This window comes from Dermochelys coriacea, chromosome 11 (genome assembly GCF_009764565.3).
Source record: "Dermochelys coriacea isolate rDerCor1 chromosome 11, rDerCor1.pri.v4, whole genome shotgun sequence".
NCBI classification, from domain to species: Eukaryota; Metazoa; Chordata; order Testudines; family Dermochelyidae; genus Dermochelys; species Dermochelys coriacea.
In genome coordinates this window covers 53,595,561-53,619,490 of record NC_050078.2, presented here as the reverse complement: position 1 = coordinate 53,619,490, position 23,930 = coordinate 53,595,561, and the positions used below count along the sequence as shown (strand labels likewise).

Genomic DNA, 23,930 nt, shown 5'->3' with positions numbered 1-23,930 from the left:
TGCATATAAAGGACCTTTTGAAAGTCAGTGGGACTTTGCACTGACTTCAGTGACTTTGGATCCAACCCAAATGAAGCAGGCAAATATACATGGACCTTGGGAATGAAAATCAGGCTCATTATGTTGGACTTTTAAAGTAGCTATTTGCCTCTCCTCTGCAAAGACAAGATGATGTTATGCTGTTCCCTTAATAGTAGATGCCAGAAAGAAAGAAAAGGTCATAGTGATGTGGGGAGCAATGTATTTGTAACGTATGTGAATTCCATGTGCGATAGATTTGGAAATATGAATTGTGTTTCTTTTTGTTTTAGAAAAATCAAGAATTTTTTAAAATCAAAAAAACAAGCGTTTCGGCTTCTTACTGAAGAGGAATACAGGGAGCAGCAGGAAACAGAGACTGTGAAAGCCTTGGAGGAGCTACGCTCATTCTGCAGGAGTCCAGATTTCTCATCATGGTTAGCCGTGTCCAAACTCCAGTCCCCTAAAAAGTAAGAAAGACTCTCATATCTTAAAATTGAATGTATTTTATAGGCACTGTTACATAGAAGAGCCAAATACTCCTTAAAGCAGCATAATTTATAGGCCTGATCCTGCCAACACTCAATCAAACATGTAACTTTGTTCATGTGAATAGTCCTGGGCACAGATCTTGCAGCTTAAAGGGCTAAGGTGGCTTGAAGGGACCTCTGTGCCCTTCTGGTCCTGGGCTGCTCTGGGGATGCAGGATCCTCTCAGCTAATTTAGACAGACCTGCGAGTCTCTTTAAGTTATGGCAGCCCAGAATCTCTGCAGTGATACCTGCAGCCCTGTCCCTTATAGGACCCTCCCATTCCTGCTCCTGGTATGCCTCCTACACTGGGGCTTGCAAAGGGGTCCTCAGAAAGCAGCCAGATGGCTGTCCCCACAGTGCCTGCTTTGGTTGGAATCATCCCCTGGTTGGGTGTGGAGCTCTTAAGACCCTTCTACACTGCTTCCCAGTCTTGTACATGGTGTAAAGGGGGCAGGGTGGGAGTGAGGATCTCACCCCAAATGCTGGCAGGATCTGGCCCTATAATCATAAGGTTCTGCATTACCAAACATAAACCCATTGGAGTGTCAGTCAATGTATCTTTTTCCATAGGCTGAGCACTGATCTATGCGACAGTTAAGTCGACATAAGGCAGCTTATGTCGACCTCTGTCAGTGTACACACTACAGCCTTGCTCCTGCCGACATAAGTGCCCTACTACACCAATATAACAACTCCACCTCCACGAGAGGCATAGGAGGGCTTATGTCAGTGTAGTTAGGGTGATGCAGTGTCCATGTAGACACTGTGTAACTTGCATTGGCTGTTGGCTGTCATTCTCTGGGCTCCCTGCTCAGAGCTGAGCTGCCCCAGGGCTCCTGGCTGGGAGCCTGGCTGTTCCGAGGCTCCCAGCTCCATGCTGGGAACCCGTGTGGCTGCCCTATTCCCAGTGGGGAGCGTGGAGCCGAGAGCAGGAGCCCAGGGGGACCACCAGGCTTCCAGCGAGGAGCAGGTAGCAGGGCTCCCAGCGGTGAGCAGGGAGGGAGCTGGCAGGGAGCAGGAGCCTGTGGGGCAGCTGGGCTCCTGGAGGGGAGCAGCAAGTGGAGCTGAGAGACCAGGCTTTCAGCTCCCCACACTGCCCCTCTTAGGTCAGTGGAAGTACTCCTGGTGAGGATGCGCACCACAAACTGAAGGAGGGTTGTGTGGACATGAACCACCACAATAATTACTGCAGTGGCTATAAAGCGGGCAGAGTAGGAGTAAGGATCTAATATAATATTTAGTGTAGACATGCTCTGAAATAGGACTAGGAGTGCCATGGAAATAGCATGCTCTGCCCCTGGGAATCTGAGTGGATGGAGAGACTGTGTCTGGAACAGGTTTCAGAGTAGCAGCCGTGTTAGTCTGTATTCGCAAAAAGAAAAGGAGTACTTGTGGCACCTTAGAGACTAACAAATTTATTAGCGCATAAGCTTTCGTGAGCTACAGCTCACTTCATCGGATGCATTTGGTGGAAAAAACAGAGGAGAGATTTATATACATACACACAAAGAACATGAAACAATGGGTTTATCATACACACTGTAAGGAGAGTGATCACTTAAGATAAGCCATCACCAACAGCAGGGGGGGGGAAGGAGGAAAACCTTTCATGGTGACAAGCAGGTAGGCTAATTCCAGCAGTTAACAAGAATATCAGAGGAACAGTGGGGGGTGGGGTGGGAGGGAGAAATACCATGGGGAAATAGTTTTACTTTGTGTAATGACTCATCCATTCCCAGTCTCTATTCAAGCCTAAGTTAATTGTATCCAGTTTGCAAATTAATTCCAATTCAGCAGTCTCTCGTTGGAGTCTGTTTTTGAAGCTTTTTTGTTGAAGTATAGCCACTCTTAGGTCTGTGATCGAGTGACCAGAGAGATTGAAGTGTTCTCCAACTGGTTTTTGAATGTTATAATTCTTGACGTCTGATTTGTGTCCATTCATTCTTTTACGTAGAGACTGTCCAGTTTGGCCAATGTACATGGCAGAGGGGCATTGCTGGCACATGATGGCATATATCACATTGGTAGATGCGCAGGTGAACGAGCCTCTGATAGTGTGGCTGATGTGATTAGGCCCTATGATGGTATCCCCTGAATAGATATGTGGACAGAGTTGGCAACGGGCTTTGTTGCAAGGATAGGTTCCTGGGTTAGTGGTTCTGTTGTGTGGTGTGTGGTTGCTGGTGAGTATTTGCTTCAGATTGGGGGGCTGTCTGTAAGCAAGGACTGGTCTGTCTCCCAAGATCTGAGAGAGCGATGGCTCATCCTTCAGGATAGGTTGTAGATCCTTGATGATGCGTTGGAGAGGTTTTAGTTGGGGGCTGAAGGTGATGGCTAGTGGCGTTCTGTTGTTTTCTTTGTTGGGCCTGTCCTGTAGTAGGTGACTTCTGGGTACTCTTCTGGCTCTGTCAATCTGTTTCTTCACTTCAGCAGGTGGGTATTGTAGTTGTAGGAATGCATGATGGTCACTCGATCACAGACCTAAGAGTGGCTATACTTCAACAAAAAAGCTTCAAAAACAGACTCCAACGAGAGACTGCTGAATTGGAATTAATTTGCAAACTGGATACAATTAACTTAGGCTTGAATAGAGACTGGGAATGGATGAGTCATTACACAAAGTAAAACTATTTCCCCATGGTATTTCTCCCTCCCACCCCACCCCCCACTGTTCCTCTGATATTCTTGTTAACTGCTGGAATTAGCCTACCTGCTTGTCACCATGAAAGGTTTTCCTCCTCCCCCCCCCTGCTGTTGGTGATGGCTTATCTTAAGTGATCACTCTCCTTACAGTGTGTATGATAAACCCATTGTTTCATGTTCTCTGTGTGTGTGTATATAAATCTCTCCTCTGTTTTTTCCACCAAATGCATCCGATGAAGTGAGCTGTAGCTCACGAAAGCTTATGCTCTAATAAATTTGTTAGTCTCTAAGGTGCCACAAGTACTGCTTTTCTTTTTGTGTCTGGAACAGTTCAACGGAGACACCGCTGGCAAAGAAGAAGAATGATGGTGGGCTAGAAAGGAGAGGCCATATAAAATGGGGGTTGGCAGCCAGAAGAGTTAGGGACGTAAGAATCATCAGAATTCCAACATGCTTATCTGAAAACCAAAATTACAACTGTAAAATATTAGCAGTAGGGCTCCAGCTATTATGCAGCCACAGAACTCACCCTCGCCCCTGAATTGTACTTCAGAATTTATACGCCCTCAGCTTGGAATTTAATCTGTTATCAAAACTGAGTTCAAGGGCATTTCAGGAATGGGAACTGCACCTGCACTTGGCCTCCTATTACACTTTCTGTAGTCAGGTTTTTGTAGTTTTCAAAAATATCTGTCTCACTTGTTACCATGGAAAAACTCATACCAAGCAGAGAGAAAACTAACTGGTTGTATGCAGCATGCTGCCAAATGGACAAAGTAAACAAAGTGAGAAGAGAGATTTTTTCTCCAATCACTTTTAGTTATTCTTAGGAATTATTTGTAACAATAGTATGTAAAAAAAAGAGTCTGGTAGAAGTCTGATTCTTAAGTTGACCGTGTCTTTAAGCTTTCATTAAAGAATAATTATATTTCTTCCCCTTATGGTAACAAAGAAAACCTACCAAATGAAACCAAAGCAATGATGTCTGCAGGATCCTGAAGTACATTTGTAAGAAGAGTGAACAGCCCTGTTCAGCTCAGTGAAGTTTTAGCTCAGAAACTAATGACAATGATATGAATATTAACATTAACTGTTTAACTGGTGATCACTGTAACAGAGCTGTTTCTTGAATGTGCTTTTCTTACAACCCCTAACCACCATTCGTACCGTTCCGGCACCAAAAGCACCAAATGTCCCCCATGTTCCAAAAAAAATCCAGCATCCTCTCTAACTTCTGCAGTGCAGCTGTCCTTTGTCAAAGTAAGATTGGCAGCATGTCAAAATGCTTGGGGCAGCGTCAAATAAATGGAATACAAGTTCTCAAATAGTACACAGAATATTACTGTACTATTTGCTTTCGTGTTTTATTCAATAAATCTTCCATTTTGGAGTTTACCTGGAGCTGCTGCAGAAATTCCAGCCTGTCACACGAGAGCCATAGAGAGCAGGGATCCTGCTGCAGAGTTTAGGCCCAGTTGCTGCCGAATCCACAGGATCTGTCTGTATGCGATGCTGTAGCGCAGGAACTCATGGGTGTTGAGCTCTTGCCCTTGTTTATGTCAGGAATAGAGTATCAGCACTTCTTGAATTCAGATAACCCCTGTAACTTACATAGCCCTTTATCTCTCAAGTTCTCCACAGACATTAATGAATCATCATAATATTCTTGGGAAAAAAGTATTATTATCCCCACTTTGCTAATTGAGAAACTGAAGCTGAGAGAAGGCAAGTGACCTACTTAGGCCTACACTGCGAGCAGTAAGAGCTGGAAACACAAGTCAGATGTGCCTGGCTCAGTCATTATGCCTTCCTTGTTCTCTAAGGAACCAAAATTACTTAATTAAAGCAGGTTTCAGAGTAGCAGCCGTGTTAGTCTGTATTCGCAAAAAGAAAAGGAGTACTTGTGGCACCTTAGAGACTAACAAATTTATTAGAGCATAAGCTTTCGTGAGCTACAGCTCACTTCATCGGATGGATGCATCCGATGAAGTGAGCTGTAGCTCACGAAAGCTTATGCTCTAATAAATTTGTTAGTCTCTAAGGTGCCACAAGTACTCCTTTTCTTTTTAATTAAAGCATGAAGCAAAGACTGAAAACATTTGAAAGGAGGATGATGAAGGAAAACAGCTAACTGAGGTGACAAAGTTCAGTAGTGGATACTCCCCTAGATGATTTTCCCTCGTGTTCGTGAATCCTTAGCTCACGCTTAAACTCCAGCTGCCTTGGGGGCATGATTCTTGCTCTGAATGCTGTCTATACATGCAGGTCTCTCTTCCAAGTCAGGTTTAATTGACAGCATTCTGTGCATTTGGTTTTCTTCCTGCCTGATTTTTTCCCCTTTTTAAATCTGGCAGATTTGCAAACTTTATTTTGGGATCTCCCGACGTGTCACCTGCAGAAGTGAACGCATATGACGAGCAATATGGCATTGGAGGCTCCTTCTTGGAACAGCAGCTCTTTAGCCCAGAGCCAGAGCCGTACCGACTAGCTAATTCCATTCAGGAGGAGGAGGAGGATGAAATGCAGGAACAAAACGAAAGTGAAAATGTTTCACATTCCAACAATATTGGATTATTCTGAACCATCTGGAAAATCTCCTGTACGGGAAGAAAATGAAATCAAGTTGGAAAGGAAGGCTACCTTGGCTGAGTGCGTGCTATCTCGGAGAGCCCTACTTCTGACTTGGCTGTAGAGGGCAACCAAGATTCATTGAAGGATTTATTCCTGCTTCACTGTTCAGAACAGTAGTAAGTTGCTGGGTTTCTTAAGTGAATGTTACGTTCATGTAGTTGGTATTTTGTTACCTCACCTGTTTATTTACAGGGCAGGTACTAGGCAGCAGCAGGGCAAACTTGCCCCACCATTGTGCCTCAACTCCCTTGAAGAGACTGCCTCTATAGAGGTCTGATCTCTCTCCATGTCATCAGTGCTGGGAGTGCTAGATGAAGAGGAAGTCATTTATGATGCACTTTTACTAAGTGCTCTATCTGCTAATAAATTCCTTGGAACTCCTTTCCTAAGGTACCTTGCTTACTGCTCTGATCCCTCCACAGGATCTCACCATCTCACCTTTCACATCAGTTTTAAGTTCCTCACCCTCTCCCTGAAAGTCCTGCACAACTGAGCGCCTCTGCTTTCATTGCTCTTCCCTTAGCCTTTCTACTGTAGCCAAGCCACACATCTAGCCACCACCATCTTTGTTTCCACTCCCACCCATCTCTGCCCTCTTCATTGTGGCCCCCTGTGCCAAGCGCCCTCCACCTGATCCAGTTCTCCATCTCCTCCTCCAAATGTCTCCTTCTCTGGGAACTGAAGAGGGAAATGTGTTTTCCCCAGTGTATTCTTCTTCTTCTTTTCAGCCTCAGTCTTCCCCCACAACTAACAAAACCCCACCATTCCAGCCCCACAAGTGTACTCAGTAAAGGACACGTAACCTGGAACTGTATTAGCTCCTCCAAGCAATCTCTGTTGGTAATCTGGTGCGGGTATCTGTAAGGATGGCCGGGAGAAGCTGAAGCTATCTGGCACAGAGCACCCATACGTGGCCCTAGTGTCCTGGGAATCCACCAGGTTTAGCAGTGGGTCCTGCAGCTCATTTCATGACTGGGAAGAAACCTTGCCTCTGGGACCACAAGCAGGGAGGAAGTGCTGGATGGATCCTCCTGGAGATCTCCTGACCATGTGGCCTTCTCCAGGGTTTACCTCAGGAGGTGGGGATCTGACCCTGGCAAGAAAATAATTACGGTAAACTGTCAACATCCATACGGGAATAGGAGATTTCTTCTATGGGTATCTATCTTCCTCTTTCCCCTGTACAACTGGGATCTCCCTCTCTGTTGTCCTTCAGACTGTGTCCCTTACTCCTCACTTTTCATATACAATCTGCTTCCCATTAACCCCACTAAGTATCTCCTCGTAGGAGAGTGGGGGCCATCATTTCTCCCCCCCAACTGCCACTCCAAACCTTCCAGGAACTGTCCCATTCCAACATTCACCTCTTTCTAAAAGGTGTCGCTCTGCAGAACAGGCTGCACTGTGTTTGAAGCCAGGCTGACTCAGTGGGTGCACTCAAAAGGAAAGTTCCCCTTTGCTGGTGAACATGCTTGGAGATTTCTCAGTTGCTAGTCTCCAGGGGGGAACCCAAATAGCATAAAACAGTGCTAAAAAGAAACAGCTTACCATACGCACAGCTGCCACCTTACACTGAAAAGTCATCAGAGCTTTCCTTTATATCAGCACTTCCCAGACAGAATTATAGGGAGACTCCAGGAGGCTCTAGAGTTTAAATTAAATTTTAAAATGAGAATGTTTCTCTTTCAATAAAAAGAAGCCTAACACCTAATTAAATAGCATTAGACCATCTTGCTCATTCAGGAAAACAAGCTCATTCTGTAGCCATACAGCTGTCTGAGAGAGAAGATGAGCCATACTTATTAAACTTATAAACCAAACTGGGACCATGATTATGTTAGCAGCAAGAGGGCTCTACGGAGCAAGACTCTAATTGTCACCAATAAAATACAGGGAGAGGGTTCTGCTAGATTCACGGCCACATCTCTCCATCTCATATTGGGTCCCAGCCTCATATTGGGCTTGCTTTGGTGCTTTCTGCTGTTAGCAAGATAAACCCAACACATTGGTAGATACGTTCACAAAACAATGGTCAGAGCCATGGGAGAGGTGGATAAAGTCCAAGGTCTTTGGCTGCCTTGTAGAGGGGTGGATCTCCCCTCTAGCACAATGGCCTTACATGGCTGGAGGAGGTTTATGTTACACCTGCATAGTTGAAGCTAAGTACTTGAAATGTATTGTTGTAAATATCTGGACCATCAAGGAAAGACAACATAGTATGACACATTTCAGGCTCTCTGCACCATACTGAAGCAAGTAAAGGATTTTCAGCCACAGTGCTCAGGTAGCTGAAGGTTCACAATCTCTTTTTTTTTTTTTTTTTTAAAGGGATATATCTTGTCCCAACTTAAACCCATTTAGCCCTCTTGGGCTTTATGAAACAAAGCTGCTAATAGATTGGTGATGATGCCCCACACGAGTATATTATCCTTGTGAAGGAATGTACTACCCCTTTAAGGGACAGGCTGGAACCTACAGCTGGGACATCCTGGGGTGTAATCAAGGAGACCCTGCTCCACCCTAGGGCTGGGCTATATACACAGAAAAGAAACTGAGCAAGAGAGAGGGAAGTAGAAACTGTGCAGATGATAGCAGATGGTGGTTGTTTTCTCTCAGGCAGGTCAGTGTCCTGGAACTAACTAACTAAGGGTTTGTTTATGGATTTAAGTTTAGGAGCTGAAGCAGGTTCTGAGATGAGGACCTTATGGGCAGGTTTTAATTGAATTACTCCCGTCCTGAAGCCTTGATAAAAGAACTTTTTTTTTGTTAGTGTGTGTTATTAATGCTCCCTTCTGGGTGTTAAAGCAAACCTATACCCCCTCCCCAAATCAGGGGAAATGAAGGTGGGGGCACTGCAGCAGTGCCAAACTGAGCCACAAGGTGATATACAGGGACTGCCTGCACCTCCACAATGATATAATCACATAGCTCACTATGAATATTAATACGTTCATGGGGGGGAAAAACATACAATTCAATACAGTTGAATTTTTCCTGCACTTTACCTGTTTTCTCAATATTTTTCAGTAGATCAAGTAGGGTGGCTGCTTCAAACACCTCCCCCCGCACCTCCAGGAGAGAAGAGCAACAGCATCGTGAGATACACATGAATGTTTTAATGACTAGCACAAAAAGATTAAAACAAACCTTTAAAGCCTCCAAATATCGCTAAGATCATGAACTTGAGAATTTATGAATGTTTATCTAGTTACTTATAACCCCCCCCGTCCATCAGCCACTTGGTTTCTGAGCACTTTACAAAACACTGGAATTTATCCTCATGGCACTCCTGTGAGATAGGTCAGTACTATCCCCATTTTAGAGGAGCACTGTGACAGAGTTGAAAGGGACATCTCAAGGTCACACACTCAGTCTTTGTGAGAGCTGGGAGTAGAACCCAGATCTGCTAAGCCCCAGGCCTGTGCTTTACTATTAGAGCATCCTTCCTCCCTTAACGAAGGCTTGTATACTATTTTATCCTCTGCTTCATTTATTTTTTTCAACAATTTCAGGTTTTGGAAATATATGAATTTCATGTAAAGTGCACTCGACATACTATGCTGTGTCAAGCTTTTAAATAAAAATATTTTTCAGCTAGCAGCGTTTGTTTGGTTCATTTTAACCTCTTTATGAAAACAGTACACATCACAAAAAACAGTCAGACAGGTGGGTGCACATGTTCTTCAGGGGGAGGTTGAGGTCCTTTGGTCTAAAGAGTGCAGTTCCCTAGTATTATTACCAAGCTGCTTCAAAGAGGTGTTCCTCTGTTTCCCCCCAATCCCCAGAGAAGTGTTTGCATAGAGTGAAATCTTCCCAGCCCTCTCCATGCCCACAGAAGAGCCAAACCTCAGCAGAACCACAGTGTGGTGATAGTAAGATAAGTACGGTTGAATAGGAGGAACATAAGAATGGCCTTACTGGGTCAGACCAATGATCCATCTAGCCTAATATCCTGACTTCTGATAGCAGCCAATGCCATGTGCTTCAGAGGGAATATACAGAACAGGCAATCATTGAGCGATCCATCCCCTGTCATCCACTCCCAGGTTCTGGTTGGGGTTTGTAGGCAGTTTCCCCTTAATGAGTATGGAAGAGCTATAGATTCCCAAGGTCTCCCCCTTCCGCTGCTCCCACATGCCCCAAAAATTAAGAAGTCAGAAGAAAAAAGCAAATTAAATTTGTTCTGCCAAGATAAACTTCACTGTGCCAACAAACACTGCTACTGGACACACTGGCTCAAATATATTCATTAGTTAGGAATTCACAGTTAAAAGGACTAGAACCAGACTTTGAAGATACCCCCAATAAACCCATTTAAGCAGCCAAGATACAAATATTCAGAAAGTTATGAAAATGTGGTTACAAGTGGCAGCTGAGACCACGTTTTACTTTATCTCTTGGCCTGCAATGAGAAGAACTTGCATAACTCAGACCTCACCCATCTATCTATACTGGGCTGTTTGGGATGCTCTGACCCCTTATAGATCATCTCACTATTAGCTTTTCATTATTATGCGACTTGGGTGATTTGCTCCTACATTCTGCTCCCTCTCACAAACAGATTTTGATTTGAGACACTGCTTTGCCTTTCACCTCATATACATTAGGGCAACACAAAATCTTTCATGGGAGAACCTTGCCAAAGCTGTTTAGGATTGATTTTTTTAACTCAAAGATTATCATCAGGTATGTGACCAACGTGTGATTACACAAAATGGGAAATGTAATAAAAAATTCAGACAGGTTCTTTTAAACACATTATAGATATTTTATATTTTTCTTACTGCACTTTTACAATTTTCACAAATATCAAAACCCATGTGCACATGTTCATTTTGCAACAGGGAACAAATGTACAGTTCCAAAAGAGCAGGCATTTCAAAAAAACAATTTGGAAGTGTAAACACAATATGTAAGATCTCCACCTCATGATGGAGGTGCTGTTCAGTAGAAGTTGAGGTAACACCATATTGCATTAACTCTCTGTTTAAATGTTTTCGCTTAGCTGAGAAGATTTAACACCTTTAGCCTGTCACCCGTTCAGTTCTCCATTCCCAAAATGTTATACAAACATACAATAAATACATTTCTGATTTTAAAGGACACTTCAACAAGTCATGAGAATTTACAGTACAGTACATTTAAGTTCAAGTGCAAAACATAACTAGTGGCTAGTTATTAACATTTATTTGTATCTCTTTGTGGTGCTGGTCCCAGGCACCAATGCGTGCGCTCTATCTCAGCCCCACAGGCCTTGCTAAGGGATGTGTGAGGATAGCAGGGGAGGCCTCAGTTCATCCAACTGGGGATCAAAGGGTCTGGAATTTCTACCCACCTCTTCATTCTAAACCATCATTCTCCTCTTCCTCCCTCACACCCAGCTGTATCATGCCACAGGCTGTGCACTGAAGTCAAGTGAGGCAGCATGCCCCTTCTGCAAGGAAGCCTGCTCAGCACGTGTCGGATTCCGAGACAGGCTGAACACCGGCAGTTCCCAGTCACGTCAAAGGAAGCTACATGGGCTCAGCTCCTCTCAGGATCAGTTCACTGACATGAGATACTGGGCCAAACACTGTCCTGACTTATACCCCATGCCAGCCCATTGATTTCAACCTGGAACCCAAGTTTTCTTCTCAGCAGCAATCTGTGTTACGAACCAGCCACTGGGCTGGCTACAGTTAACATTGAAAAGCGTGACTAGACATAACTCAAAATCTTCCAGTGTCTGACACTGCCTGTGTAAAACAAGTCTCTAAACATACGGTCATTTAATCATGTTTCTTTATTTTGGAGGGTTTTGCTCATTGAAACTCCTGTGAACAGTATCTCCCCCTTCCTCCCCGCAATCATTATGATTTATAGGCGGTTCCCTCCCCAGGCACTTGAAGCTCTTATCTTCTATACATAACCACAGTAGGAATACTTAGTTCAACAATATTTAATATGATGAAATTAAAAAAAAATGACGTTTCCAGTGGCCACTCTCAATCAATCTCAAACTGCCCAATCTTGATCGAGGTCTGTGGACTTGGGCATAATATCAAACCTAAAATTACACACACACACTCTTAGCAAACACCCTGTTTAGTGAAGGGCTGTAAGCATACTGAGTTGATTTAACCTCACCTCCATTTGGTTCTTTCTAAAATGCCCTTTTCAAAAGTTTATGCCTTGCCAAACTAAACCTACCTCTCAGAAGAGCGTTAATGGCAGCTTTACTATTCAAAGATTCCGCTCTGTGTCACTTAATCCATCACCACATTATAAAAACATTCTTGCTGAAGCTATTCTAGGTTTTTGAGAAGTCTTTGCAAAAGACTAAGCTGCGCTTTTATGTATTTACTTTGTCTAGTGTCTCTTAGTTGTTTAACTTTTTTAGGGAAATGCAATTTTTCTCCTAAAAAGAAAGACAGTAGTGGTTTCTTCTCCAGTTTAGTTTCTCTGTGGTAAAAAATTAAATTTAAACTAATTGATTAAATAGGGGAAATCACATCAAGTGACTTAGTGTTTTTTCTTCACATTACATAACTATCAGTATAAGCTCCCCTTTCTCTACAGATTGCAAAGAATTTCATAACATTTGACCAAACTTTAGCAAAGCAACTGAGAATTTCTAAGGCAGTGAGATTCAGTCCCATTTCCTCTGCCAAGCCTTCCAGACCTTTAGCTTCCCCTGCAATGTTGCTACTGTATATTGTCATATGAATGGTCTTAAATATTTAAAAGCTTGTGCAGCATCATGTGATGTGCCCGATTTCAAGATGTGCTGAGCGCCTGTAGTTCCTAGTCACTTAAGGTGAAGGGCTCTTTTGAGCTCTTGTTCCACCATTTCCCAGCAGAGCAGCATGATTTTATGCAGTGGATTTGATAAGATGAACTTCTCTTTGTGCCCTGCAGCAGCAGACAGAGCATTACTGACCAAGGGAAGCTGATCCAACACTAGGGGGCTCTGGGTCAGTTTGGGAGTTGAGTGTCGCTGCAGGTATTGAACAATCTCTGGATTCATCAGTGTTTCTCAGATTTGGGGGCTGTTCTGTTGGACTGGCTGCTGGAGCACTCTGATTCTCACTGGCTTTCTAAAGAGAGAGAAAACACATGCAAATGTAAGTGCATACTCTCATTACACTCCCCTAGGGGAAAATACATTCAGACACATTCAGAAAGTGTTCTTGCACTGAATGCATGCAACACAGCAAGTGAACATAAAGCAGGAAAGCAATAAAATAGTAATGTTATCTGCATATGAATGTAACAACCAGCAGGAAACAACTTACCTTCCATTTCTTTTCCTAACTGCACTTCCACAAGAAGCATGCAAAAAACAAACTTGCTATGTTTTAAGACAAAAACTATCAATAGAATTCTACTGTATACAGACAACAATCATCATTATGACTGCACTGTTTACTAAAACATACTTCATGCTCCCTTCTGCAAATCCACTTATATTTCCTTAACATTTTTTCTAAGTAAAATATTTCTCAGACCCACTGAGTGGCAGCTTTTGCAATAAAAGCACATAAATTTCATCCAATTTACTTAGCAATAGGCTTTTTCTTAGTAATAATAGCTAGGTCAGCGATTCAAGCAGGCAATTCTCTGGTTCAGTCAAGAAGAAAATAGTTGAGAACAATTTTCTGAAAGGCTCAGTGCAAATTTTTAAAAGCTGTTTCCCAGATTATGTGATCTTATTTTAAAGACATATGCTAGCTGCATTCCCTGAGGGCCAAAGACAAAACAAAACAAGTCTTGTACAATATTAGTACTACAACATCTTCTAACCTCACGATTTATCTTGGAAGATTTGTTTTGTATCAAGTAATTAGAGTGGTGAGCATGCTCCTTTCCCTGAAGGACTACTATAATCAAGCAGTAATGTGAAATGAGGAGGAACCAAAGTTTTTCTGTCGTTAATCCCCTTTTCTATGCTCTTAAAGTTTGTCCTCCAAATGACCAACTTTCATGTGAATTCTTTTAGGAATGCTATTTAAAATGTTTAACAAGACAGTGAGGCAGCCTTTTCTGGGTTTAGTGTTTTGTTAAATTCAGACTAAAAGAAGAAGGTGAAATAAAGCAACAGCAATGCATAGGGAGTTTGTTTTTTAATTTTTAGAATTAAAATGTGGGTGTGTTCTGCAAAAGCAAGCAATTTCTCCAAGGAGCTGAAATGATTAAATATATCTCTAACTTCATGAAACTGAGATGCATCATGTGTGCATCATCAAATGGAGGGTGTGGAATACTGCTTCATTCTGGGTATACATTAGTTTTTAAATACCAAATTTTTAACATACAAATACAGTGGGGAAAGAAGCTATGCTTTCTTGTTGTGGTAGGGTTGAATGCTCATTGGTCATATTTTATTCACAAACTGGAAGATGGAAATCATTGAAACTGGCCAGTTGCAGAACAGCAGACTGCCCTGATAAGAGTGCAACCAGCCAGGGAGGGAGGAAACATTAAGAATCATATTTAGCCTAACTTTAAAATTTGAATTTGGTTGAGCAGAAATAGGATTTTTGATGTTTGACCCTAAAAACACAGGCCTTAATGAAAGACAGTGGGGCACTGCATGGATGCAAAGATATACCAGTGCAGATGCAACTGCAGGATTGGGGCCTTAATAAAACTATCCCATGGAACCAATTTTCTCCCAACAAAGTTTCGTTGTTCCCATAAATACTAATAATCCTATCTACTAAGGAATGGTTCTCAATTCTATCAGTCACGTGTGGAGTAGATAATGCAATGCCCAAAATTCAGTAGTATTAATAAAAAGGCTCCATGAATGCCTGCATGAAGTTATGAGAACGGGAAAGAGGTTATTAAGAGAACGTTTCTGAAGATGGCAGAGAGTTATCGGAGGCAATAAAAGACTTGAGAGCACTTCATAATTGCCCAAGTCATTTATTGAGACTATCTCCAACACTATCAACATTTGTTGATTCTCTCTCCTAGAGCTTACCATGAACTATAAACCAGCTTTCTTGCCCTAGGAGGTATGGCAAATTCTGTGTGACTGCCATTCTCCAATTTATGCCACCAACAGGGCCGGGCTTATATTGATAATTGCTTAAGAGAAGACTGATGGAAAACTGCTTGGGAGAGTGGTATGTGTAGAGACAGCTTTGCGTCAATGAGGATTTCATTGTCATTCAAAAGGAGACATTTGATTTTTCTGAGATGTGCGTGTCTGAAATTCTTCTTGTAAAAACAGACATTCAAGAGTCATTTCAATATGGTTGCTCACTCTCCCTGAGGCATGCAAGTTACTCTCTTTAAAGCTAATGGAAGCTCAGCATGAATACTGAGAAGGGAGCATATGCGTAGGGATATGTACAAGAATATAGACCAATGGGGGAGGAGGGAGACAGCTGGTGAAGTTGGGATTTCTTCAAATGCTGCTTTGCCACATCTGCAAAGTCATGTCCAAAATCATAACCTTACAAAAGTAGGACTGGTGGAAATGACATTTGGGTGCATATGGTATGGCAAATATGGAAGGGGGAAGCTGCACCACTCCTCCCCAAGGCCGACAGGAGAAACAGGAAGTTTATTACCCGCACTATTTGAAAAAACAGCAAAAGACAGCAGCAGCCCAAGTTTCCCTACATTGCCTCACCAACCACCACTGCGCTCCAACCTCGTTCTGGAGGGAGCACCCCAAAAGATCGGATGATAGTCCAGTCTCTGAGTCCGTCCAATCCTTGGCCCCTCTGCCAAGATTCCTAATAAGGGCGCTGGGGGATTCTGTAATGTGAACACTGGAAAACAACAACTCATTTCACACAGGCCACAGAACAGCTCTCAAGTCGTAGTCACTTTCAGTCACCACAAACCCAGGCCAAGCTCCAGGAGGTGAAGGGCTTCATATTCCGTTATTAATTCGCTGGGGGGCCCATTTCCACCATATTTTGGATGTTTGGCAATTTTCACTCCCCCCACGCCTCCAGGCTAATCTCTAAAAGGAAACATTTAATTAAAATGGGGGGGGGGGGAAAAAAAAAAAAAAAAAAAAGACAGGCAGGCATGTTGCACCTTAATAATTATGCAACTTTGTTAATGCTCACCCTCAAGCCACACAAAAGTTCTGCAAGTACACAAATGTGTTCAAACTAATATGAAAACATTGTCAGTTTAGAGGCAATTACAGTATATCCCAGCTTGTCATGACAAAGGGGAAGAGGAGAAAGTGGAAATTAGACTATAAGAAGCAGAAAGATCTGCTCAAATGATTTACTGAGCACTCCCCCCTGTATCATACACATGCAGCAACTGTATTTGTTACTATCGTTCAACTATTGCTTTACACCACTCCAAGTTTCTGATATACTGAGGGAGAATGCTTGCCAGATATTAACAATTTTATGGTGCTGTAAATTACATTTGGTCTTAAAACCTTCAGCAGTACATTTTTAGGTTAATATTAATGGTGATATGAATGTTGTGTATTAAGAGCGGGTTACCTGCAAAGGCTGGTTTTCAGGCACCAGATTGCTTTTAGACAGCTCTACCATCTCCTTTATTTGATAGACAGCGTAAGCCAGAGTAACCCAGGGAGAAGAACTGATTCCCCACGCAGGCTTGTTCACGTCTTCCTGTTCTTCTTGATGCTTCGTTTTCTTGGGAGGAAGTCTGGGCTCAGTTCGAGGCATGATATCTTCTGACTGTTGGTGTATGAGGTCGATGGTTGCTATGGGAACAGGGCTGGAAGGCACTGGGATCCTTTCTGCCAGCATTGTCTTCTCTAAAGTGTAGGGCAACATAATCATCAATGAAGTCAATGATCATTACAAGGAAATGGAGAATCAAAGCACTGAACATGAACATACACCAACATACTTTGCAACATACTAAGAATCACTCTGTTCCCTCACTGTGATTCAAGGACCTCTTGATGCTAACTGGCAGTAGGTACACGGATTCCGCTGGGCTTACCAAAAGAATGTCATGTAAGGTCTCTAATGAAAGCCCAGGTCACACTGGTCATCAAGTAATCATTGTGAGATGTATGTATGGAAAATATGAGGAATTATACATATACACTGAAAATTAAGTTCTTTAGGTGTGCTAGTTAAGACAGACCACCAAAAGGTGGTCCCCATTATCCTGGCAGGCAGGGGGGAAAGAGATACTTATCTCACTCCGGCCTGTCATACGCAATCTGAGTATTGTATCTTTCACAATAAACACCTGTTTGCAGTCTGAGCAAAATGCTAATCAATAGATCACAGGGGCTGGAGGAAAAAACAAAACAGCAGGAGTTATCCTGTTTAGGGGTAAGACAAGGCAATGCCTTGTTAGTTAAGTTCAATGTCTAGAAGGCATGTTATGATTTTATTTTAGATGTAACCATTTGTTTCCAATATGCTTACTCACTGTCACTTGAATCTCTGTACTTTGATAACACACTTATTTGAGTGTTCACTATGTAGCTATCGCTAAGTGCTGAGGTGTTAAGCAAAGTGGGGATCCTGGGTTGAATTTTACAAGCTGGAACATACTGTTCCTTTGGGAATAGAGGATCTACGAGTCCAGGGAGTGCTCAGTGGAACAGGGGCTGCACCCTCCATAGGAAGGATTCAGGGACTGGTGGGCGCTTATCTCTAACACGTACAGAGGCAGCGAGGCCTGCGGAGCCTGGAAGCCAGAGCTTGTGTTGCCAGAGGTTGGTGGCTTCAGGGAGCTGAGCCGAGCCCCAACCAGCACAGACAAAGCTCCCTCATGCTAAGGGCAGGTGGTGGTGAGGTGCCTCATAGCTTTGGCAGTAAGAATTGTGCTGTTCCCTCCCTAGCACATGCTTCTATTGTACGTACACAATTAAGACTGTGGCTCTATCACAGTTTTACTTTTGATTTGAAAAGGACTGTTTTCAATCTAGGCGTCATACAGACAGAAGAGCCACACCAGTAACCTCAGTGACAAGTATTAGGTGGCTAGGTGAGCACTGCAAATGCCTAAGTGAGATGCCTCTCTTTAGATGGGTTTTTTGAAGCTTATAAAGTCCCAAGGCTCAGTGTAAATGAAATTTCTTTGGAAAGCATCAGTGGAGGAGCTCTGTAAAATATCTGTATTGGAGTAACAGATGTCTGTCCCCTTTCAAAACCCAGCAAAATTACTATCCTGTAACAAAGCCTCATCCCTCCGTCAAGTGCTTGAGAGGAGGCAACTGTAGTCTCCAGTGATGGTAAAAAAAAAAAAAAGACACATGATGGCAGAGAGGCCACCCACGAGCTGCCCAGGAAAGCTACTCAAGCTTTAACCTGGATTCATGTCTCTCTGCAGCACCACCGCACCAAGGCATGAGGTTTCCAGGAATCTATTTTTGTTTCAGTTATGTGCTTGTATTTCTATGTTGCGTGCAATTTAATAAGGCTTTTGAACAAAATAGTAAACTTCGCTCTTTATACACAGCCCTTTTCTTGTGACTGACCATTCATAGTTATAACCAATGGTGAAATTCTATGGCCTGTGTTATACTGGATATCAGACTAGATGATCATGACAGTCTCTTCTGACTTTAAATTTATGCATTTACTGTTCTTCCATCAGTAACATGTTACACTCATATTTAGTATGGACAGATCAGAGAAAAACCCTTCCTCAGGAAATTACAGAGAAGTTAGGGAGTTGGTAACAACAAAAGAAACCCAAGCATCTGTCGTGGTGGTTTTGGCTACAAGCAACCAGTTCTGACAGAGGGTAGAAATGATCCACTTTCCCCTCAGTTCTTATAGATGATGTGATGCTGTTTCAGACCAAAATAATTTTGACAACTGTAGAGAAATATCACTGTTCAATACTCCTCTCCGAATCCCCATCGAGAAAGGTGTGAAACAAGGAGATACAGTTTCACCAAAACTATTCACAGCCTGTCTTGAACTGGTTTTTCGATGAGCAGACTTGAAAGGCAGGATTAATATCAACGGCGAGCGGCTAAACCATCTCAGGTTCGCAAATGATATAGCGCTGATAGCCGAAAATACCGCCCAGCTTGAGAGAATGCTTAAAGAACTGAACGCGAAAAGTAGTCAAGTTGGATTAAAAATGAATCAGTCGAAAACAAAATACATGAGATCAGATGTTCTGCCAAGAATCCAAATAACTCTTGGAGGAGAGCAGATCCCAAAGGTTGATAAATACGTTTATTTCGGCCAGGAAGTCAACATGCGCCACTATCAGAAAGGCAAACTGTCGTGCAGAAAAAAAGCTGGATGGTGTGCATTCAATGACATCCTCCAAGGAAAGATCAGCAAAACAACTCATGCGAATCTTTTTAACTCGACTGTGCTTCCAGCGATGTTATATGGCAGCGAAACATGGTCGCTGACAAAGATCGAAGAACATGAACTGTCTGTCACACAGGGGACGATGGAACGAACATTTTTGGGCATTTCGCTCCGCAATCACATCCCCAATGAAATAATTAGGCAGCAGTCTGGAGTGCGAGACGTTGTTGAAACCAGGCTAAGCAAAATGCGGTGGGCGGGACATGTGGCCCGACTCAGCGACAACAGATGAACCGCAGCTATATCCGAGTGGTATCCACGAGAACAGAAACGACCATGCGGTCGGCCTCCAAAGAGGTGGGATGATTTCCTAACAAGGAGATATGGACAAGCATGGCGAAGGATGGCCAGAGCGAGAGAAGATTGAAAGATGTGTTGTGATCGGCTCAGTCTCAATTGATGAAGGACCGACAGTCTATGCAGAAATATCTGATCAATGCCGTGATTTATTGCCTGACACACTGTGCCCTAAAGATTCTGGATTGCTGCAGGATATTTATATATATAAAAAAGTAACAAAATAAGTGGGCTAGATTTTTTGAGCAATAGCTCTGTGCCATGTAAAACAGTCTAGAGGTAAAATATACTATTTTTTCCTCAGATATTTTCAAAAGAAAGCTTAAATAAAATACTAACAAGTAAAATACTTCAGGGACTGAAATGGCAAACAATTAAGCACATGCTTAGCTATACTCATGTGAGTAATCCCATTTAAATCAATGAGATTATTACAATGCTTAAAGTTAGGTTTATGTTTAAGTGGATGCAAGATTATGTTTAAGATTTGCAAACAAGTACACAGATGCAGAAGGAAATACAATAATTAGAATATTAAATTCTAGAGAACTATGGCCCAAGAGAAAAATATGAATGCATTTGGGAGGTTCACACATGTACTCCATATGCAACAGAAACAGCAATTATCCAGTCCAAGTTCCTCTTTGGTGCCATAATTTCTTCCACCTGTGTTCAAGTAATAAAGGCAAAACAAATATTTGAACATTCTTAAACACAGGCAACTCAAGAACTACTGAAGGACAACCCTTGTATTTTTAGGATAAAGAAAAATGAACTTCAGATCTATCTGGGTTTTAGTATGGAATAAAAACATTTGAGTAAAAGACACTAAATGTTTGCTTATTATTTTTCATCTCTATGAAATAAGTTTATTTTCGGTCTGTAAAAATAATAATATATAGGATTAATGAAAAAAAAAATGTCACAGCTCCTGTGGAATGATTCTGGGCTATTTTCCTGTATTACGACCACATATCTCAAATGTCACACACTGTCTCGAGTTATCATCAGAACATAGAACAGTCTTGGTCTCATTGACCTGACAATTTACCTTCTTTTTCATCAGGAACAGCTAGCCACTGGATTAATGCAAAGAGCAGTAGGATCACTAAACAGGCCATTCCTATCCCCCTGAATGTTGCTGCAGCCCCTGTAATGAGAATTATTTTTAGAGCATTTGTTTAGGTAATAAAGGAAAAGACAGACATTGTGATGACTTCATTCACTGCTTAATATCCCATGTAAACTCTCTTTTTATATGGCATCTCCATTGCTAAAGGTTTGCAACCATGGCAGCCCATTCTGTATGATCTTCTGCCAATCTCTTTGTGGATGAACAGTCCTCTTGATCTACTCAGGATACCACATCAGAGTCCACCCAAGATCAAACTCTCATTAGGTCATTTACCCCCCACCCCAGCACTTTCAGCAGCAGGTTATTTTACATGGACTCTAAACAAATTATGCTTTCACTTTTCAATTGAGGGTGCAGAGGTTGCATGACAACCACACAGTAGTGAACCGTCATTGGTCATCTGATGAAGGATTCATCCTGCTGTCTAGCTGAGGACAGGGCAGTGCTTAGAAGTGGATTTGCTCACATAGTACTAAAAATTCAAAGCATAACATTACAAACACATAATTATCAGTGTACAACATCTACATGTGTCTAAATAGATTTTTTATGTGATTGAGGGTAACAAATATGGCATCATTAGCAATACATTAAGTGTACATGAGCTTTTAGTCCAGTTTTGCTGCAATACTAAGAAACTGCAATCACACTTAAATAAAATGTTTGCTTACCAAGATAGTTGACCAAAACCCCTCCGATCATAGCCCCACAGCCTCTGCCCAGACCTAAGTGGAGACCTTGTAGAATCCCCTGAGCTGAAGTTCTTAATTCTGGAGGCACTGCAGCACTAAGATATGAAATACAAGCTGCCCATATGGCTGCATGTGTTACACCTGTGGAGAGGAAACATTTTAGAAAGCAGTAAATATGCTACCATGATCTGTTTTCATTTATTAGTTGACAGCAGCAGTTAAATGTCCTGCGAAGGAAGAGTTTATTAAAGTACTAAAGTCAGCCATGTTCCTCCGAAGTATAAATCAGTCTTTCATGAAATAACAAAGCTTTCCATTTTTTCTGTGATGCCCAACCTGCCTAGAGATGCAACAACTAGGGCTGTCAATTAATCTCAGTTAACTCAAGCAATTAATTCAAAAAAATTAATAGCGTTTTTAAAAAATCATGATTAATCGCACTGTTAAATAAGAGTACCAATTGAAATTTAATGTTTGATGTTTTTCTACGTTTTCAAATATATTGATTTCTATTACAACACAGAATACAAGTGTACAGTGCTCATTTTATATTTTTTAAATTACAAATATTTGCACTGCAAAAATGATAAAAAATAGTATTTTTCAATTCACCTCATACAAGTACTGTAGTGCAATCTCATTATCGTGAAAGCGTAACTTACAAATGTCGATTTTTTTTGGTTACATAACTGCACTCAAAACAATGCAAAACTTTAGAGCCTACAAGTCCACTCAGTCCTACTTCTTGTTCAGCCAGTCGCTCAGACAAACAAATTTGGTTACAATTTGCAGGAGATAATGCTTCTTGCTTCTTGTTTACAATGTCACCTGAAAGTGAGAACAGGCATTCGCATGGCACTTTTGTAGCTGGCATTGCAAGGTATTTACATGCCAGATGTGCTGAACATTCATATGCACCCTCATGCTTTGGCCACCATTCTTATACTTGTTAAAAAAAAATAATGCGTTAATTAAATTTGTGACTGAACTCCTTGGGGGAGAATTGTATGTCTCTTGTTCTGTTTTACCCACATTTTGCCATATATTTCACTTCATTTGGGTTCAGGGATTTGGCTGAAAGGGGGTGAGCAAGGTGGGGGAGGGAAGAGCGGAGGGAGACAGTGGGGAGAGGGCAAGGGCTGGGCGGAATGAGGCAGGGCCTGGGGCGGAGCAGTGGTAGAGTATGGTGGGGCCACAGGCAGAAGAGGTGGGCAGGGGAGCTAGCCACCGCCCATGACAGCAGGTAAGAGTGGGTCGGCTCTCGCACACCCAACGCCCACTATAGTCTCCTTAGGCAAAGGCCGTCTTCACTGAACCGAATGTGCCAGCGCCATGCATTCTGCATGAGGGAGAGGGTACAGAGGTCTCTGCAGGGAACGGTGACTCTCCATCACCGTGAGGCGGGCTGGGCAGCTCTATATCCTTTGCTGCCTCATCCCTCCCCGCCCGGGCTGTGGTCAAGCATAGGGGCACCAGTTTAATAATACTGTGTAGGGCCCCATAAATCCTAAGGACAGCCCTGCTTGCGACACTGGCTGTAACAGTGCCATGCAAATGCCTGTTCTCACTTTCAGATGACATTGTAAACAAGAAGCGGGCAGCATTATCTCCTGCAAATTGTAACCAAACTTGTTTGTCTGAGCGATTAGCTGAACAAGAAGTAGGACTGAGTGGACTTGTAGACTCTAAAGTTTTACATAGTTTTGTTTTTGAGTGCAGTTTTTTTTGTACATAATTCAACATTTGTAAGTTCAGCTCTCATGATAAAGAGATTGTAGTACAGTACTTGTATTAGGTGAATTGAAAAATACTATTTCTTTTCTTTTTTACAGTGCAAACATTTGTAATTAAAAATAAATATAAAGTGAGCACTGTACACTTTGTATTCTATGTTGCAATATCCAAAATATTTAAATAAATGGTATTCTATAATTGTTTAACAGTGTGATTAATCACAATTAATTTTTTCAATCGCTTGACAGTCCTAGCAACAACTCATTTTCTGTCAATAGCTCCTCCTCCTCATGAGAGTAGCTGGGGGCTTCACAAACCCTAAAACTGGCTCATAGCCTATGGGCAATCACATTGTCAGTATTTCTTAGGCTATGTTTGCAATACTAAGCCTGTACTGGCATAACTATAGCTGCCAGCACAGCCTTGTAGTTTAGACACAGTGTACGCCTACAGTACAAGGAGTTCTGCTAGGGTCGGAACACCAGCTCCCTAAACAAGCACTTTTCTGCTGGCATAGCTGCATCAGGGGTGTTGTCAGTCTGGCTCTATTGTTAGGGAGTGTGGTTTTTTCACATCCCATGACTGATACAGTTATGGTGATATATGTTTTAAATGTAGAAAGGCCTTAACATTACTGCCACATTGGAAGGAGTTTAAAGCTAATCCTTACATGTACACAGACATACCACTATGGAAATCAAACTGATTAAAAAAAGAAAATAAAAGCATATTCTAAGAACCACCTCAAAATCAATTCTTCCAAACTCTTGGCACTACTCACTTTGCATTTGCACTTGGCTTTGGGAGATCTTGGCTGACAGACCATAGAGGTTCCTCAGGGTTCGGCAAGATATAGTAAGCTTTGCTTATGCTGTTTTGAATCAGACACAACAGGATTTCTTCCACTGTTGTAAGTCTGCTCTAAGTGTGCCATTACAAATCAGTTTCGCCCACCGGCT

The 23,930-nt window shown here is 42.2% G+C and overlaps 2 protein-coding genes across 8 annotated transcripts in view; one reads left to right on the top strand and one right to left on the bottom strand.

Annotated features, from left to right (window-relative positions):
• NEMP2 (nuclear envelope integral membrane protein 2) overlaps positions 1–9,424 on the top strand; it is a 34,631-nt gene extending 25,207 nt beyond the window's left edge. For 3 of the 4 annotated variants that reach the window (XM_038422400.2, XM_043505471.1, XM_043505473.1), the window contains exons 8-9: positions 312–488; positions 5,548–9,424. In XM_038422400.2, the coding sequence (XP_038278328.1) occupies positions 312–488; positions 5,548–5,773 (403 nt within the window). In that variant the 3' untranslated portion in view covers positions 5,774–9,424. The remainder of the gene's footprint in view (positions 1–311; positions 489–5,547) is intronic. The other variant, XR_006278060.1, reaches the window with a different exon arrangement.
• Positions 9,425–10,571: 1,147 nt separating this feature from the next.
• The window catches only part of MFSD6 (major facilitator superfamily domain containing 6), a 30,005-nt gene continuing 16,646 nt past the window's right edge, over positions 10,572–23,930 (bottom strand). The window contains exons 5-9 of one of the 4 annotated variants that reach the window (XM_038421880.2): positions 21,217–21,378; positions 20,462–20,560; positions 16,291–16,571; positions 13,099–13,117; positions 10,572–12,900 (exon numbers count right to left, since the gene is read on the bottom strand). In XM_038421880.2, the coding sequence (XP_038277808.1) occupies positions 12,890–12,900; positions 13,099–13,117; positions 16,291–16,571; positions 20,462–20,560; positions 21,217–21,378 (572 nt within the window). In that variant the 3' untranslated portion in view covers positions 10,572–12,889. Of the gene's footprint in view, positions 12,901–13,098; positions 15,786–16,290; positions 16,572–20,461; positions 20,561–21,216; positions 21,379–23,930 lie in introns of all 4 variants that reach the window. The other 3 variants (XR_006278059.1, XM_038421877.2, XM_038421881.2) reach the window with 3 other exon arrangements.